This window comes from Triturus cristatus, chromosome 1_1 (assembly GCF_964204655.1).
Source record: "Triturus cristatus chromosome 1_1, aTriCri1.1, whole genome shotgun sequence".
NCBI lineage: Eukaryota > Metazoa > Chordata > Amphibia > Caudata > Salamandridae > Triturus > Triturus cristatus.
The window spans coordinates 142,077,993-142,098,232 of NC_140579.1; the positions used below are offsets into that span (position 1 = coordinate 142,077,993).

The window sequence follows — 20,240 nt, forward strand, 5'->3', positions numbered from 1 at the left end:
GGGCGTGTTTTCCCTTGAGTTATGTAACAGCTCTCCTGTTTACATAAGGGCGTGTTTTCCTTGAGTTATGTAACAGCTCTCCTGTTTACATAACCTCTCAACCGCTAAGCATCCTGGGAGATGTAGTCCGTTTACGCTGGTTACCGTTTTCCTCCCCTCGCATGACAGGAATTCTTGACACTTATACCATAACTGCGTCGGGTCGAAAAAGAAAGAAAAGGTATGGGGCCGAAACGAGCTACAAGTGTGCCTTATTGTGACCAAAACAAGAAGTGGGGTGTGTGGGAGTCATAAGATGGGGTAGAGCTAAGGCAAAGGTCAAGCTGGCGGCAAAGATGGTGACTAGCGGCAAGAGTTAATCATGAGATTCAGGCGTAGTCGCAAGATGGAGGATTCAAGACATGAACCCCAAGAACTTCAAAACAAAATGGAGGGGTTGCGGGAGAACAGAAATCCAATCCAAATCCAGTCTAATGACTGAGAATGCGACATTACACCAGTTATTTTCAGTTGATCTGTTATCACTGGATCTACAAACAGTTAGGCTGGCCGAGAAAAAAACACGCCGAAACTCCCAGATTATGCAAGGAACTTCCTTATACATGTATGATCTGTTTTACTTTCAAAACTTGTATATATCCTTTTGAGCATGCCATGGCGAGGTTCATAGTTCTTATTATACAGCCTTTTTAAATGCTTTGAAGGCACAAGCAACGTTATTTAGCACAGAAAAAACTGATAGAAATTACCCAAGATACTTGGGGGCCTACACTACGAAATTCAAGACAGATTGAGCAGAATCAACTTTGTTTTGCTTTTTCAGAAAAGGTCTGAAGGAAGACCTAAAAAATGAACTAGCCTGCCTAGCCAGACCCAGCATATTCTCGGACTTTGAATCACTAACTGTTCAGACAGCTGCAAACAGGAAAGAAAAATGAAGAATCAGTCGGTCTATTACCTTCCACTATGTACTTCATTCCAACCTACCCCTTCTTTACTTCCACAGAATTTAGAGCCTGTAAAAAAGTCTGTGCTGCTGATAGTAACAGACACCTCTCGCAAAGGGAGACAGGGAAAGACAACTTACGATGGACTTAAGTCTTTGCTGTGGCAATTCCTCAATATGCTCTAGAAGGAAACCGGGAAACAAGTCCTTAACGCAGGGGAAATATATAGTTTACCAGATTCCAGCCTCATCAGGAGTCATCATACTTCAAGCACTATCAAAATTTCAAAATAGGTTTCTCCATCTTTATTTCTTGGAAGAGTGTGGGGCTTACATGGGCATACAATGGACAAGAAAACAAGCATTTACAATGCAATGGTCTCGGCATTGGTAAAATTAGAGCTATTGGCATTGCTCATGACATTATTTTTGTTTTTAAAACATTTAAAGAAACGGTATTGTTATTTACAATGCCAATAGCTTAATCACTCTCAAATGCGAGACCTATTGCATTTGCACCCACACACAGAGCCACCTACACACACACTGATTAAGCTATTGACATTGTAAATAACAATGCCGTTTCTCTACATGTTTTAAAAACAAAAACAAACAAAAATAATGTCATGAGCAATGCCAATAGCTCAAACTTTAACAATGCCGAGACCGTTGCATTGTAAATGCTTGTTACTTCTGTTCCGACATCAAACAAAATGCCTCCACTGACTTTAACTGAGTCATCAGCTTTCCAAACATATCACCCACAAAAAAAGTGTTAATTCACTCTTGACCTTTATCGGACCACCCTCAAACACTTGACTTCACCCTCATTTCTGAGGCAAGAGGTTTAAAGGTTTAACAAAGCAAATGTCTCCTATTCCAATATTGGCACCCATACAAACCTCGCCTGATCCATTAGTTCAATCGGTTAAGCAGTTGATTCTGAGATATGTATTTATCCAGCAAGTCACACGGGGTCTCATTCCTGCCGGGCTAATTGAGCCTTTCACACCCTTCAGCATATACACCATTTGTCATTAATTATAAATATATATCCCAAACGTGTTTCTCCTTTTGGGACTGTAGGACCCGTGGAAAGAGGCGCGCGTGCCGGCAGAGCATACCGGCTTGCCATCATTATTGTAAAAGTTCAGTAAGCACACTCTCAGAATACAGCGCAACCGAAACGTGTTGTGTGATTAAACAATTTCCTGCAATAACTGGGTCTATTTGTGCTGTATCCTGAGAGCGCGCCTACTGAACTCTTATTATATATTTCCAATGGGATTTAAAGTAAACCATTGTGCACAATTTACACACTAAACCATGGGAAAGACCGGTTTGTTAAAGCGACCTTTATACATCCGTTCAGAGAATTGCGATTGGCCGCCAGTGCTTAAAAAGGGAAAAATATATAATATTTTCTTGGATAGGACTAACATATGGCGTTTTATTACTGTGCAAATATGCACACTTTTTTTTTTATCACAAACGTTAACAAATATGTTATTAGAATGTATTATTTCAAAATGTTAGAATGCATAAAGTAAAAATACAGATGATTTGCTATGTTATTTTACTGCGTATATTTCATATAAATTGGTAAAAGTGTTTTTTCACTTTTTTTTCCCTACTCTGCATTGCTTCATTATTAATGTGACCTACACATTTGCTCTCCCCGATAAAGTGGTACAGTAGTCTCAGAAGTAAAATATTTCATCATAAACCTACTGTGCTTGTGATGACCCAGAAGTTCGTTATTTGACTTGGTTTAGTCGTTTGATACAATGAAAAAGCAATTAACAAAAAAACAGAAATAACCATCCTTGTTACCACACAGCTGTATATATATATCTCTCAGAGGCGCAACTAGAGGCAAAGTTCGGGGGGGCGGGGGGGGGGGGCTCGCTGAATCTTTAAGCGAGAGGCAGAGTGGCGCTGCAGGGGTTCTTAGAAGGAGTGAAACAACAGCAAGGCCTCATTAACATGCAAATGGTCTTTTAAAGACCTGTGAAGTGCTCAGTGCGGCTGTGTGTGTACCCGGGAAGCTGTCTCTTCCCGGACTGCCACACACGACAGGGGGGGGGGGGGGGGGGGCTGAAGCCCTTTGTGTCCATTGGGTGTTGCGCGCCTGATTTATATTGATATAGTAGCCTTTTCACGCAGTGGCATGCCAGTGTGTCATATTCCCTAGAAGGAAAGCACCGTGCCCCACTGCACGCTTTGTAAACTCTGAATAAAGCGATAACCAATGTTCGGTGACCACCAATACTACTGCACCTGCTCCTCCAAAGGACGGGATGTATTAACGGCAGTGCCACCCAGATACACACTTTATTCAAAATACGAAGTGACCTCTTTCCTTCCCGCCAATTTCAATAGCTCATTAAACTAAGGGACTGTAATTTAAAGTACTCCTTCGCACCTTCAAAATAAGAGGGTCTCGCTCGCTCTCTGGAAGCCTCTGCAGTGGTCTTCGCGAAATAAACACTGTCCGTCGACCCTCTTCCGCCGACGAGCTGAGAGCGGCCGCCAGCAGTAGCGAGGTATTTCCGGAACTAACTTCCCCCAACAAGAGGCAGGGTCGGTCCACCGGAGACGCGCGATCCTGTTGTCCAATAACTCGCCTGAGCAGCCTAGCCATATCCAACCTAGTACGAAACACCGTGACTCACGTTTTACTGAACTAAAAACATTCAGGCGCTACTTTACGCGATTAGTCATGAAAGAGTACATTATTTTATTGCGAAAAGTCTCGAATACGATCCTATATATTAAGAGTCCAATCAAAGAAAGCTTTCCTCTTCTACACTTAGCTTTGTAGGCGTCTTCACTTTTACGGACCAATCACGTGAGGCCGCACACAGGCTACTCTTGCAAGACATTGCTGATTGGTACAATTTTCAGTTAGTCCGCCTCTCTGCTATTACAGTATGTTTGTAGTTAATGCAGTAGCCATGTTGGAATGAGAAGCCTCCTGCATTCGATTTCAGGAGTAGGCAGGCTTTTTTATTGATGGAAGCTTTTTCAAATTTTAATTCAATGATGTACATGGTAATCTTGTCGCACATGATAATCTTGTTTTTCAGCATTTCTTTCGTACTTTAAAAATAATGACCTAATTGTTGTTAGCTTTTAGTCACATTCTTTTATTTAAAAAAAAGTATAGCGTCGTTACGCTTTTTATAAATTACCCAATCTCAATAATAATGTCTCATGAACGCCTTTTTAAAGCACTAGAACAGATATCTTCTTCAGGCAGGTGAGCGAGCCACTGTACGGTAACGCTATTATTTTCAGATCAACCCGGAAATACATGTGGTGGAACGATGTACGGTCGGTGCAGCCGGAAGTACAATGGGAAAATCTTGCTGGGTCGGCTGTTGTGATTAGAACCAGAGTTGGGTATAAATGCAAGAAGGGTACAATATACCCGCGGAGTAGTGGCCGGCGTATCTCTAACTGACCGCACACGAGGATTCCGGGGCTGATATTCAGGGGCGGGTCTTCCGGGTCACGCCTACCCAAGCATGCGCTGTGAATAACACATAGGCCGTCGCCACTTTAACTATGGGTACTGAGCACGCGCAGTGTGCATAGTTGAAGTCTGCAGGATTCCCAAAACACGAGGCGCGCGCGTACAGCCACCCAGGACCAGAAAAGGAAACTCTTTTGCGAGTTCTGAGACACAGAATGACTCCTGCGCGGACGCCCAGCATCTGACGCCATCTTTACTGTGGGTAAACGCAACGATGACTTTATCTTACTTATCTAATCCCGTGTAGTTCATGTGGAGGTTGAAGACATTCTTCCAGGGCCGAAATAGTCACTTTCACCTCTCTTTAATACTCCTTGAAATGTCTGCCGCATGCCCAGTCTAAACAAGCCGAGGGCACCGGAAGACCGCACCGCCTTTCTCCGAGGCAGAGCAGAAATGCCTCGGAGAAACGCAGCGTCGTTTTCGGATTCGGGGGCGTGCTTTGCTGTTATCTCCTCCAGCCATTGGCTGGAGGAGATAATTAGACTTTCTGCAAAAAACACGCCCCCTGATCTGAAAAGGACGGGGCCTGATCGGAGTGACAGGACCTCTTCTCCAATGGCTGGCCAGCATTGAAGAGGCCAGCCAATGGAGAACAGGGGAGAAGAGGGGCGGGTTCAAGCCCCTCTTCTCCAAAACATTAAATCTCTCGACTTCCGGTTCTGCCTTCGGCAGACCGGATGGTCCCGAGACCTAAAAAATGAGGTTCCACATAAAAAGCAGATGATGGCACGCCACTGTCCTTGGGACCTGTGAAGGAACCAACTTTGCACCTCAGTACTTCTCAGCGCCATTAATTATCCCCTTTGACTCTATAGCCACACCACTGTACCCGGTTATTCTGGGAATATCATGGCTGTCTTTACAAAACCTATATGTAAACTGGTCTGCCAAGACTGCTTCTAGGTTCCAGTTTGTTGTCAAACATTGCACCTCTGTGCACAAGCATCACACCACAAGAAATTGTAGCACAGGACTCTACAGTTTTAACGAAATATCATAAGTTCTTGACTGTCTTTATGGAAGCGATAGACAGACACCAGCACACCAAATATGCTCCAAGGACTTGAAATATAGTGCCATTGTTCTTTTCAGTAACGTTGTTTTTTATTCTTTTGCTATGCCCCTTGATCTATTGCACCTCTATTTTATATTCCAAGAAAAGACACTACCAAACTACAATAATGAATAGGCTACTGAAGTTTTAACCATCTGACCACAAATGATCAGTATTCACTTTCTTTAATCACAAACATTCAGTATGTTAAAAAAAAAGAAGACGCAAAGGTGATTAATAAATTAGATCTAAGAGGTGCTTATACGCAGATCATGTCTAGGAGGGATTACTTCAATTAGGGAAACATGAATTATTGGACAAACCTGATATGTCTGTTTGACAAGACCTCAGTTAAATATCTTGGCTATGTTCCCTCAACAGAAGAATAGGCCATAGATACTCAAAGTGAAGACAGAATGAAATCCTCCTTGAGCAGTAGAGAAACCCAACACATAATAGGATAAACCAATTACTAGAGAAAATTCATAGAAAACTGTGCCCTGATCATGACATCTTTCACTGAGCTACTATAGACAGAAAGGTCTTTCCAGTGACCTAAAGAACCTGGAGGCTTCTAACCAAATAAAAAAGCACTTTACAGAAGCCATGGTCCTACTGCGGCCAGAAAAGTCTTTATTTAGACAAGGCACAACATGAATATCTGATCGCTTACTACGATCGCATTAGCAAGCCGAAGATAAAGGACTTTGCTTTGTCGAGTTGTGCAAAGGCTATAGTCAGTACCTTACCTAAACCTCGAATGCTGCATCCTTTAGCATTACCTGAACAAATGTGGGAAATCCACAGACTATTGAAGACTAATTGAAATGCCATGGCCATACTGATATAACGGTCACTATAAATTTCTTGTCCACGGGGTGCCATTTCTTTCTCCAACTGATTGTGACTCAAAGTCCCGACTACATCTCAAGTGGGCTTGACTCCATCTTGGCTAATGGAAATCGTTACTTCTCCCTCTCAAACAATGGAATTCGCCATCTCTCCCGATTTATGCAGAATCATTGTCATGTCTGCCATTAATCGCAAATGTCATCCGACCATATCTTTCTAAGAACTGTGAGCGTCAAGTCATTCGATTGATGAGATATACTACCCTTAACGTGACAAATTTCTACTCTTCACCATGTAAAGGTTAAATAAGAACACATACACACAACAAAAATAAAGTAGTGTAAATTGATGCCCTTTTACCTCATATGTTCATAAGGCAACGTCTGAGATGTACACCTTGATGCACATAATCTAAGTCAGACATTCCTAAACTTACATCACATATTCAAATTTCTGATGAAATTTAGTATACAAGGACTGCCGCATGTCAGGAGAGGTCCTTCGCCCAGATTATCACCAGAGATTCTACCAGATACTGTCTCACCTACTGCCAGCACACTTTGCAGATGCTACATCTCACCTGAAACTGATAAAGCTGTGTTACAGAGGAAGATTGACAGACTTCTACCGAAGCATGTTTGCCCTTCACAGGGAACACCATCATCCCGCCTCCGCTTATAAAGAAAGCTTTCGCTGTCCACAAAGTATCCAGTGAATCTCTACTTCCCAAGAAATTTTAGATTGTAAGTTGCTCTGCTTTCCATGCACTCTTAGTGTAACACATAGGCATTAGGGCAGTGGTTTTCAAACGTTTTAATGCTGCCCCTCCCCCCGCAAATATAGAAAAAAAAATTACTGCCTCCCTCCCTCAATCTTTTAATAATTATTCTATTAAACTGGCAATGTTTAAATTTGTGTAGACCTATTAAACATTGTAGTTAAGTTCTCTGCTACCGTTTTATAAAATGCGGTCAAACGCATGATTGCCAAACATACCATTCTGGTAAGGCAGGCAGGCCTCACTAACATGTAAAAGTACCCACAGTGCGATTATTAGAAGGGGGGAGGGGGGGGGGGGGGGTTGTTGAAGAATATCTGGAGTCCCTTACTTTGTGACACCTTCTCCGAGCCAGGAAATAAATTACTATTGTTTCTACTGAAAACAAAGCACTGTTATCAGCATAATGCTTTGTTTGGGCAAAGCCTGGTGCTCTCCCTGGGATCACTTGAAGGCAACAGGAGGAGGGGTGGGGGCCGCCCCAAGTTTTAAGAAACCTGCATTAGGGTGCTAAGTTTGTTATGACATTTTAGAACATTTTATTCTAGTTATTAATAACTTGCTTTTGCCGTTTTTACAATGTTCTGTGTAGGTGTAGATGCACTGAGAAACAGATTATTTCTGTAAAAATAAATACTTCTTACTTAAAAGTGTCTATTCTTCTTAGTACAGTGTGTGTGATACTGTGAATAAAGAAAGAAGGGTTGTTGTTATATTCACAGTGCCCCTGATGCCTTAATGGGATTGTTAGTAACTCAGAAGCAATACTTCTGTATCAATACCACACTGAATAGTGTCTTGCCGGGCTACAATAACTTGTCTTTCACATTCATTGCTAGTGCATCAAACCATGTTCACCCGCGTCACCCATGGGTGGGAAAAACACACCTTGTAGAGAGTCATGCCACAGTCGGAACTTACGCAACAAATGCAGGCCCAAGAGCGACATGTGCAGTAGGTTTAGGGGCACAGAAGGCAATCTCCACTTTCAATGCTGGGGACAGAGTATGGGTTTTTCCTGCTAAATTACCTCTACTTTACACTGGTTTAAACTAGCATATGTTCTATTATTAATCTGGTTACAGTATGCCTGAAGCTGGCCTCTTTGTGACACTTTCATCTGGCAGTTCATCTGTCCATAATGAACTATGTTCTTCCTCTAGATCTCAGCAAACAGATGAACGCTCTACTTAACCACCATGTTGTTCAATGAACATAAAGAATACCTTGTCAATGAGATTTGTAAATCCTGTATATGCTTGTGAATATAACAAAATCACATTAATTGGGAAGCGTTCTACTCCTCATGCGATAGGTCTTTGAAGCCTACTTCATTAATGTGCCTTAGCTATTTCAAGATTTTTAACAACTTCCCCTGGAAGAACAGGCCATCGTGCAGAGTGCCAGGGTATACACTGCCCCATCCTACTTGGCAATAGGAGTGGTTGCAGCTTACTGGGCATTGCATGTCCATGGTGTTCTATGCACCCAGCTGATAAGAGAGAAACTGTGGATCGTTTATCTCAAGCTACAGTGCATGAAAAGTTGTCTATAACCAGACAGCTTTTCCCTGTTCAGGTCTGGTATTCTTCCTCAAGCAGTGGTGTACTGGCAGCACATTCCTCCTTTTAATGCTGAGTGAATCTGGCTCCTCTCAAGTCAAGTCAAGGAAGCATTAGACTGCGACACACATTTGGCCCTGGTGTGACGCCATCTGCTGCATCTGACATTTTCCAGAAGTGGCAGGGGCACATTTAACTTAGCCCAACACAGATTTCACACACCTGATCCAGGAATCTTAGAGAGCCTACTCACGTTTACTCTGGGCAATTAGTCTTTCCACAGAATAAAATGTATTCCAATCCCAAACCAATATGCAGGAAATACTTGATAGGTTTAAACCGCCTTTCGTTTTTCAGGTTAATTTGCAAGAATCCCTAATAAACAAACCAGGGGAGGTAATGGTTGTGCTGCAGCTTTTGTTAGCTGGTTGCCTGCTTCAACTGCCCTCTTAAATATTTCGACCTGCATCTGCTGCCTTCAGTGTAGCTGCCTATAGTGGACTACAGTTCCCGTCTTGCTGCCTGCAGCCTGACCTCTTCAATAATACTTAGTTGTGTTTTCTTTAATTTAGTTTTTCTCTCTTCCAGAGTTTTCTTCAGACTGCTTCTTCCTTCACTTTTGTTCTAGTCTGGACTTTGGAGCCAGGTGCGATAACAAATAGGGAAGTCCTTATCTTCAAACAAAGAAGATATTGCCCAGGTCACCAACCAGACCTGCTGTTGACACTAGTTGGCAGATACAGTGAAAAGAACAGAAGACGTTCATGAGCCTGACTCATCTCACAAAAACAAAAGTCCGCCATTGGAATCCCCTTAAATATGGTAAGATCTTGAAGAAACAAATTTACTATGTGGTAACACTAAAGAGAAGGGTAAGAAACAAATTAACACTTGCACTATAAACCCCTTTAAATACTAGCAGGATTAACTGATGCAGGGATTCTAAGGAGATATTCAGCACATGCACACCATCTCAGTACCTTGACTCCTCTCAGGTGCATGGAACCTCGCCGCCTTTTCCGGTCCATCTCTTCCTCACCGTCATCCTGCATCACAGCGTACTTTTTAACCACTTCGTCAAGATGGGTAAGTGCTACAGAGCGGTTTTCTCGCAAGCGGCGAGCAAGGACAGGGTCCATCAGGGCAGGATCAGTCCCTGGAGTGGATAAAAATAGAAAGGTTACTCATTACAGTCACACCTATTCTATTAGGGACAACTATTAGATAGCACAAGACAGCAGGTGCTAGAACACCAGAATGACAAACCTAGCTGAAACCGGTTACCGAACACACATTTTGGGAACTTAGTTCACTTTAAAGAGTGAAGAAGAGCGCTCCTGGCCTACTGAAAGAGATGAGGAGATAGAGTTCGGTACTGAATGAAACAGTAAGTAATTAATAACGTCTAAGGTCAGTCAGAAATGTATCTTTTAAGCAGGAAACTACTTTAACTTGTAGACTACACAGAACAGCTCATACATTCTAGGTGCTAGATTTTGTAGAACATTGGTCCTGAGACCATAGTTATCCTAAGAGGGAGACGTTACCTACACCAAACCAATTGGAGGAGCAGGAGGATAAACTGAAGCCTCTGCTGCTGAGTTTCGGCCATCAAAGAAAAATAAAACTGCCCCACATAAGTGTGAAACTCCTGAAAAACAAGGACCAAAACCCAAAGAGGTCACTGGTGCACTCCTGTAGATCCAATCTTATAGGGACCAGGTTAGGAAGTAGAAGTGGGACAGCACTCAATATGGTCTTCTAAGCTGGTACGTAAAACCTTGAATCTCTGAATCTATAAGTCATCATCAACTGTTGTCTGTAGCAAGAAAACCCACACAACTGGGAGCAGTAACTGAGGGCACTGGCTTTACGAGAGGCCACAGAGAAATTAAATTATTATTAGGCCCTCTAACACACCTTTAAAGATAATAGCACCAGCATTTTACAGGCTCAAAAGTTGGTTTGGTTAGTTCCATAATCAGGGGAACTTCCGGCTGAGGCTGTGAAAACAGACTGTCTCCTGGCTTCTCTGGGAAATGGGGAAGGATACAGCCACCCTACAGATATAGGTGCACGTCCACCAGCTCAAACACTGGTGGGGATGTAGTTGCATGATCTAGATAGCAATGGCCTGAGCAGCCAGGCTGTGGCGATATTTGAATACTGTGCGAAATTGGTCAATTAATAAGACCCCCACTTGGATTTTCTAGTGAGACTGGCCTAGTGCAGGTTTTGCTGGGATCAGTTCGACTCGCCCTGGCAGGAAAAGTTTAGCTCCTCATACAGGCTGTAAAGCTCTCAATCACTCCTCAGACCACAGCAAAAGAGGTGCCAACGCTGCTAATCAATGTGCAGTCTGAGTTGAGAGGGTAGTAGCCTTCATTACTAGGGCCGTACCTGAGTGTTTCTCAGTAATAATCCAAGTATTGCTCTGATGACAAAAAGGCACAGTTCTCTAGGACACATTGGACACAATCTAGCAAACAAAATTTCTGCTGCAGCAGCTTTTTCAGGTGCAGTGCATATTGATGTGACTTCCAGAGGTGACCACAGATACAAAGCAACAGGGCATAGAGTATGATTTGGGTTTATAGGCAGCACCGCCATAAAGTACCAATAATGTCTTGTCAGATAATTCTCCTTTACTTGTTTTCACCTAAATTCCAAAAGGGATTTGGGGGGGCGGGGTGGGTCTAGTTTTACTGCATCAGGGCCCCACAGTTTTATATATGAGCAATGTTTTGCAATTTCACTGCTATCAACGCTGTCTCCTCCTCCTGCTACATCACTCTGTGCATTTTGAGTAACATCTTCAAGAAGCTACCTCTACACACAAGGCACAACGTGATACAGGCCCTCATCACTAGTCGACTGGACTATGGCAACGCCCTCTACATAGGAATCGCCACACACCTCCTTGTCGTGGTTCGCCTGTTTTCGCCCCTACCGTCTCCCCTGGTTGCCTGTGTGCGTCTGTGTTGCTCATGCGGGACGATCATCCTCACTTTCTGTTACGGCCCATTAGCGGTCTAGCCTTTCGCCGGAACCACCATGGCGTCATCCGCGTTTCCGGGGCAATCCGCTTATCAACAGCGGCTATTCCCCAGTCCGGCACTTCGGATTATCGTCTACCGCTGCCGATGCCTACGGATGTCACAGACGCTGCCTCTGCCCCAGGTACTTATGCTCCCTGCGCTGGTAAGCTTGTTTGCCCGAAACTTCATACGCCATGCTGGAGCGCTTCTTTGTTGTTTGCCCGAGACTTCATACGCCGCGCTGGAGCACTTATAATTGTTTGCCCGTGACTTCTTGCACCGTGCTGGGGCGCTCATTTCTGTTGGCCCGAGACCTCTTACACCGCGCTGGAGCGCTTTCGGTTCTACACCTATTTTTGGTACCGTGCTGGAGCACTAGACTGCACACTGGTGCCTTGTTTCCTCGCGCTGAAGCGCTAGCTCCTTGACCTGCCTCACAGCGCTGGTGCGTTTCCGTTGGGGCCGGTGACTTTGACTTTCCCCTATTCCGCTTAGCACCAGTACTCCCTGCCTTACCTGTAGTGCTGGTGTGCTTGCTTGTTCCTCTGCATTGCATCTTGCCATTCGCGTAGGAACGCCTTTACTTTGGTATATAGTGCAGAAGCGCTTTTTTTTGTTTTACTTTACATAGTGCAGGTGCGCTAACCTTGGCAAGACTATCCGTATCATTCAATGGTAGCAGACCTGAAGTATCCGCAAGACGTAATCGCTGTCTCCCACATGAGTGCACGTTGTGAATGATCGCAGGTTTGCTGTGTTGATGGTAACGGGCGTACCCTTGTCTTCCTGTTCAGCTGGTGCCCACGGTTCTTCTGCACAGAGGGACGTCCGCTACTCCATCCTGACATCGCCCTGGTCTTTTAGCTACCATCCCTACTCTCATCTTCATCCTAGATTGTTGTCCAATCTAGAGTGGGGTAAGGTGGGCGTGGGGGCGATAGCTCATGTCGTCTCTGCGAGATCTCTCCGCAAGAAACAGGTAACTTGTGGGGAACCTGACTGAATCCGAAGCCCAAGTTAAACCATCTCGCCCAGACGACATGAGCGATCCCGAGATCACTCTGCAAGACATAGCAGCTATGCTTGCAAACATACAGGCAGAAAACCTAAGTCTGCGTCAAGACATGACGGCCTTACAGAGCCAAGTAGCAGCAGGGGTTACTAGTCCCTGGGGTCCTATTCCTTCTGCTAGGGTGAGGCAGGAGGGGCTACTACGACCTCCCGTGTTCACCTATGAGGGCACCTCCTCCACTACACAACAGAACAATGCCATACAGGTTATAGCGCCCCATTCCGTTCAACTAGCCCCACCTGAACGCTTTTATGGCGATAGCACCAAGTGCAGTGTTTTCCTCCATCAGTGCCACCTACACTTTATGGCTAGAGCAACAGCCTTTCCTGACTACGCTTCCACAGTCTCATTCATCCTCTGCTATATGGGTGGCAACGCCGCACAATGGTCCATCTCCCTGGTGGACAAAGATGACCCCATGCTATATATACAACCTGTCGATACTCAAGGAAGGCCTACGGCGCATGTTCGCCCGTCACACCTTTGTCCAAGCCGCGGACAACGAACTGCCTAATCTGAAACAAGGCAACACCGACCTGCTCCATTACGTCACGACCTTCAGCAGGCTGGTCATAGAAGCCCGCTGGCCCGAGAGCAAAAAGGTATCTGTGTTCTACAGGGGTTTACGCGACGACCTAAAGGATCTGATTTCCCAGATGCCTGATCCACCGGAAGAGATAGGACCCTTTAACGACCTGGTGGTCAAGGTAAACTACAGGAGCGAAGAAACAAGAGGACCAAAGGAGGTGACAACCGGTTCCTGTCATATAAGGAGAAAAACAAAGATGAGCCGAACTCTTCTGGTGATGTGCCTGAACCAATACAGATAGGCGGTATACGAGGAGCTCTTATTACAAGGAACGAGAGAAAAGAAAAAGACAGAACCAGTGCCTATGTTGCGGAAAAAACTGGCACTTCGTCAGGGTATGCCCAGTAAAGCCTAACCGGGTGAGAGGGAGAAGGCCGTTTGCACTATCCATATCCAAAGCAGTGGATGGGACTGACCTCACCTCGGGTCCTATTCGGTACCAAAGCGAGGACTTGTGTATGGTGTTCGTGAACAACCACACTGAAACCATCGCCTTTGACATAATTGATGCTCCCCAGTTCAGAGTCATATTGGGCCTGCCATGGCTGGTACGCCTTAACCCACGCATAGACTGGGTATCTAGAATTCTGGTCTTGGATTCAACCTACTGCAACGCCTCTTGTTACACACCCACCGGCTCCTCTTGTGTGCGTACCATACAGGCTCACACCCTATCCTTGACAGGAACCGGCATGACCACACAGGACAACGTCCCTGAAGTATATCGTGACCTGGCGGCAGTGTTCGACAAGAAAGGTGCCAACACCCTTCCTCCGCACCGTCCATTCGACTGCAGGATTGACCTGGTCCCTGGCTCCACGCTTCCTTGCAGCAGGATATACTCACTCACCGAAAAGGAGAACGAGCACCTCCGCTCCTACCTGGATGAATACCTCAGAAATGGGTTCATACTCCATTCTAGGTCCCCTATGTCCTCTCCTCTTTTCTTCGTGGCTAAGAAGGAAGGGGATCTCAGGACGTGCAGAGACTTCAGGGCTATGAACGCCATCACCATCAAAAACAGGTAACCCACTGCCGCTGATTTCCAACCTGCTGGACCAGGTGAAAAACGCCACAGTTTTCACCAAACTAGATCTTAGGGGGGCTTACCATCTAGTCAGAGTCCGGAAGGGTGATGAATGGAAAACAGCATTTTGGACCAAATTCAGTCTCTACAAATACCAGGTCATGCCTTTCGGACCCTGCAATGCCCCCGCGGTGTTCCAGTTTTTCATCGACGAAGCCTTAAGGGATTTCATCGATATTCTGTATAGTAAATATCGATGATATACTGATCTATTCACAAACCATGTCTGACTACGTGCAAGACATACGCAATGTCCTCCGACAGCTGGAACGGAATGGTTTGCACGTCAAGCTGGAAAAAAGCATCTTTCATACGGACGCTGTCCAATTCCTGGGACATGTCATCACTCCAGCTGGCATCCAAATGGACAACAAGAAGGTTGAAGCCATCTTGCATTGGCCATCCCCCATCACGATAAAGCACATACAGAGGTTTTTGGGGTTCGCCAATTACTACCGCCGCTTTATCACAGGCTTCTCCAGGATTGTCACCCCCATTACTCGCTTGCTACGCAAAGGGGTTCCTTTCTGCTGGGATGATACGGCCGAGCACGCCTTTCAGGAACTGAAACGGAAGTTCACTACAGCCCCCATTCTGAGGCATCCCGACCCTGAACAACCGTTCACTGTGGAGGCTGATGCATCACAGGACGCTCTGGGGGGTGTGTTGTCACAAAGGGACGCTGAGTCAGGTCTACTGCACCCGGTAGCGTTCTATTCCAGGAAGCTCTTACCAGCCGAACGCAACTATACCATCTCTGACCGAGAGCTGTTGGCAATCAAGACAGCGTTCGAGGAGTGGCGCCACTACTTGAAAGACGCCAAACATCCCGTGGTGATTTACACGGACCACCGGAACCTGCAGTTTCATCACTCAGCCCGTGCCCTCACATCCAGGCAGTTACGATGGACTTTTAACGAATGCGACTTCCGCATTATGTACCGACCAGGAAAAGAGAATGCCAAGGCCGACGCGCTATCCCACCTGGAGGATTCCAATGACTGTGTGCCTCTGAACCCTTGCCCATCATTCCCGAACAATGTTTCCAGGGTGTTGTGCTATCTTCTGATTTCCTCTCCCTCTTCCATGACAACCTCACACGGATCAATCCGTCTGCCGTGACAACGAACCACAAAGGCATTACTACACAGAACGGGTTCTTGTATAAGGAGACAAGTACCATCTTCCTCTGGTGGCTCGCCAACAGCAGGCCCTGTCCATGTGTCACGATCATGTTCTGTCCAACTATCCGGGTTATCACAAGACCGTGGACCTCCTACAGAGACACTTCTGGTGGCCCACGTTGGAGGAAGACACCAGGATCCATGTAGTGCGTTGTGCCATGTGTGCCCAGGGAAAGAACATGACTGGACCGTCCGTTGGGCTGTTACATCCCATACCTGTTCCCCCTCATCCTTGGCATACAATCTCCATGGATTTCGTAGTAGAATTACCTACCACCACACTAGGGTATACTACTGTCCTTACTATAGTGGATCACCTCACGAAAATGGCTCATTTTGTCCCACTGAAGAAGCTACCTTCGGCAGCCGAACTGGCAGTTTTCCTGCAGAACATGGTTAGATTGCATGGCATACCGTCTGTGGTGATAACCGACCAGGGTACGCAGTTCGTGTCTCACTTCTGGGATGAGGTGTGCGCTGCCATGGATGTGGACGTTTGTTTGTCATCAGCATACCACCCTCAAACTGACGGCCAAGCCGAGAGCACCAACCATACAATGGAGCAGTATCTACGTTGCTTACTACTGTCAGCAGAAAAAGAATGGGCAGACGTGCTGTGGATGGTGGAATTCGCTTATAACAACAACAAGCATTCTGCCATCGGCATGTCGCCCTTCTACTGCCTCCAGGGCAAACACCCTAGAACCATGACATGGGAAGAACCACAGGCCAGTCCCTTGCCCATGGTTCAGGAGTACCACGCCAAACTTTGCACCCTCTGGCAACAGGCCCGGTTTGAACTAGCCAAGGCCAAGGAGTACTACAAACACTACGCGGACGACAGCAGGAAACTGGAACCCGCCTACAAGAAAGGGGACAGGGTGTGGCTCTCCATCTGACACCTCAATGTGCATGGCCCCAAGAAACTGTTGCCCCGTTTCGTAGGTCCGTATGTTGATGGGAAGGTGGTCAATCGTGTGTCCATGAAGCTCTTGCTGCCTCCTCAGATGAAAATACACCCCCCGTCTTCCATGTCTCCCTTCTCCGCCCATTTACCAAGTGCAATGTGACCTCCCCTCCTGCTCCAGTTCTTAGGGATGATCACATTGAGTACGAGGTCAGGGCTATTCTTGGTTCCCGTCGTACTCTGGGGAGGCTCTTTTACCTTGTTGACTGGAACGGTTATGGTCCGGAGGAGAGGTCCTGGGAGCCCGTCTCATGTCTGTCATGTGTCCCGGTTGGTTCACGCCTTCCATGTCCGTCGCCCACTCAGCCCTCGCCCTGCCACCCCTGTGTGATTCTGCTGTGGCGGGCGGGGGTTTTGTTTTGGACGGGGGTGTTGTCGTAGTTCGCCTGTTTCCGCCCCTACCTTCTCCCCTGGTTGCCTGTGTGCGTCTGTGTTGCTCATGCAGGACGATCATACTCACTTCCGGTTACGGCCCATTAGCGGTCTATCCTTTTGCCGGGACCACCATGGCGTCATCACCGCTTACGGGGGAATACGCTTATCAACAGCGGCTATTCCCCAGTCCGGCTCTTCGGATTATCGTCTACCGCTGCCGATGCCTACGGATGCCACAGACGCTGCCCCTGCCCCAGGTACTTATGCTCACAGCGCTGGTATGCTTATTTGTTTGCCCGAGACTTCATATGTCGCGATGGAGCTCTTCTTTGTTGCTTGCCCGAGACTTCATACGCAGCGCTGGAGCGCTTATAATGGTTTGCCCGTGACTTCTTGCACCGCGCTGGGGCGCTCATTTCTGTTGGCCCGAGACCTCTTACACCGCGCTGGAGCGCTTTGGGTTCTACACCTATTTTTGGTACCGTGCTGGAGCACTAGATTGCACACTGGTGCCTTGTTTCCTCGCGCTGAAGCGCTAGCTCCTTTACCTGCCTCACAGCGCTGGTGCGTTTGTGTTGGGACCGGTGACTTTGACTTGCCCCCATTCCGCTTGGCGCCAGTACTCCCTGCCTTACCTGTAGTGCTGGTGTGCTTGCTTGTTCCTCTGCATTGCATCTTGCAATTCGCGTAGGAAAGCCTTTACTTTGTTATATAGCGCTGGAGCGCTTTTTTTTTGTTTTACTTTACATAGCGCAGGTGCGCTAACCTTGGCAAGACTTTCAGTTTCATTCAATGGTAGCAGACCTACTGAAGTATCCGCAAGAGGTAATCGCTGTCTCCCACATGAGTGCATGTTGTGAATGATCGCAGGATGGCTGTGTTGATGGTAACAGGTGTACCCTTGTCTTCCTGTTCAGCTGGTGCCCACGGTTCTTCGGCACAGAGGGACGTCCGCTACTCCATCCTGACATCGCCATGGTCTTTTAGCTACCATCCCTACTCCCATCTTCATCCGAGTTTGTTGTCCAATCTAGAGTGGGGTGTGGGGGCGATAGCTCATGTCGTCTCTGCGAGATCTCTCCGCAAGAAACAGGTAACTTGTGGGGAACCTGCCACTCCTACAGAAACTTTAGACCATACAGGACTCCGCAGCCACACTCATCAGGGCTTTCCCCGACTAACCCACATCACACCCCACCTCCGGCAACTCCACTGGCTCCCCCTACAGAAGAGATACCAATTCAAACTGCTGACCGACACACAGAAGACTCAACATAACCAAATGAACCCACCTACATAAACCACCGCCTGATGAAAGATGCAGATACTGTTACTGTAACATACTGTTGCTTCTGCAAATGGATCGTAAAATGAAAATGCAATAAACAGATTAAACAAAAAAATAAAACATGAATTCATTATAGTTTCAAACATCACCAGGGGGTGGAGAAGGGACTGGGGGGATAGAAGGTGTTCTTTGGGGGCCTACTGCTTAGATCTAGTTGACAGGTTGCGGTTTTATTTGGCAGGTTTTTTTTTTGTGAATCAGGGATTGTACCCTGCATTCTGTAATGGTGGATGCATGAGAATGCCTTCTCCCATTTCCAATCAAATTTTATTTTCAAATTTGTGTTTTGAACCGGTTTTAAATGACAGATCAAGGGCCGTCCAGAGATCTAAGAATTTCCCTTTTTAAAGCCCACCAATAAACGTGTGTAATGCTCATTTCCAGAAAACAAATTAACGTATTTACACCAACCCAAACAAAACGCAGCTCCATTGAGTACATTTCCTCTTTCATGCCATGTTTGGTGTAATTTTGTTCAGTGTTTTTTGTAGCAGTGATCCAAAATTGCTACAGGAGTTGAAACGGGAAATGCAACTTTAGCTTTTTTAACACCCTGCTTTATTCATCCAACCCCACCCACACAGATTTATACTGCACCAAACTAATTAGCAAACAAAAACAGCTTTTCAACTAAAACTGACCTTTTTTATTTCAAGGTGAATATGCATTTCGTATTTTCATTGTATTACTAATTTTTTGTCAATGTTTGAAACAGAGAATATCGTTTTGAATTGTATTTTTCATTCTTTGGTGACCCTTTTTAGGGCTCGTTCCGGCGTTGCAGTGCGCAAACCTGCTCACGCAGCGCGAGCCCTCTTGTAAGGGGGTTCTGAAAGCTGCTCACACGCTCCTGCAAGTGATCAGGCTTTCGCCACCCGCCATTGGCTTTAGCGTGCTTTTTTTTTTTTTTTTTGAAAGCACGCTATTGGGAAAAGGCAGGCGCATGTCCTGCCTTTTCAACGCCCATTCCAGAGCGTGTCTAGCACGCGCAGCAGCGCGCACTCGCCTTGCTGCCGCGCTCCCTTCCACCACTCCTCTGTGGAGCGCGCGCACCACTGATTTCCATCTTTGTGTTACTTGTTTTCTTTTTGGCATCAAGTGAAATCAGTTTTCAATTAAAGTACAGTGTTTAATAAACACAGAACGCTTTTAAAACTCCTCCCCCCCCCCTTTAATTACCCGGTGTTGCTAAGTGATATCCTATTCCCAAATTTGTTCCACAGGTTTTGACTTTTTATAGGACTTGTGGCCTGCTATAAATGGTTCATGAGCTATAGCAGCCGCTTTCCAATTACTGACCCCACTCTGGTGCCAAATAAATGGGTGCTGCACGCGGCACTATAAAAAGTTCCAGTGGAATGAGTCAGTGTTGCAATTCCTTATTCATCGCTAGTCTCAAACCATCACATGGCCTGGGCGTAGGTATCTGGAGAGTTTTGGCTAGTCTACCCTAATTACTCAGAAATGATTAGTGGGCGTTGCATAACGACCTTTTGAGGACGACGTGTGTTTCATCTCTGTACCGTGGACCATGAAAATAATTACAAGTAGGGAAGCCCAAACCCGAAGAAGAATGGCGGCAGGCTTGTACACACCGTCCATCGACTCCATTGTCCCTGCCTGTTTCTAGATAAGACAGAGCCGACGTGCGACGCCACCCCGTGAACAAACGCCAGTAAGCAAGATTGGATGTCAACAGATCTTAACACCAACGTCTCGAAACACGTCCGTGCTTAAAAAGAAGCAAAAACTATTCCTATGGTTGTCTCACATCACTTGAACTTTGTGGGGCTTATGTACAACCCCCTTGCGCAGCCGGTGCGTCACTTTTAATATGGGAAAAAGTG

General features: G+C 46.1%; 1 protein-coding gene across 3 annotated transcripts in view; it reads right to left on the reverse strand.

The window, feature by feature from the left end:
- Nucleotides 1-20,240, reverse strand: part of DAXX (death domain associated protein) — a 414,322-nt gene that overhangs the window by 225,480 nt on the left and 168,602 nt on the right. For all 3 annotated transcript variants that reach the window (XM_085622370.1, XM_085622434.1, XM_085622515.1), the window contains exon 4: nucleotides 9,714-9,889. In XM_085622370.1, coding sequence (XP_085478496.1) covers nucleotides 9,714-9,889 — 176 coding nt within the window. The remainder of the gene's footprint in view (nucleotides 1-9,713; nucleotides 9,890-20,240) is intronic.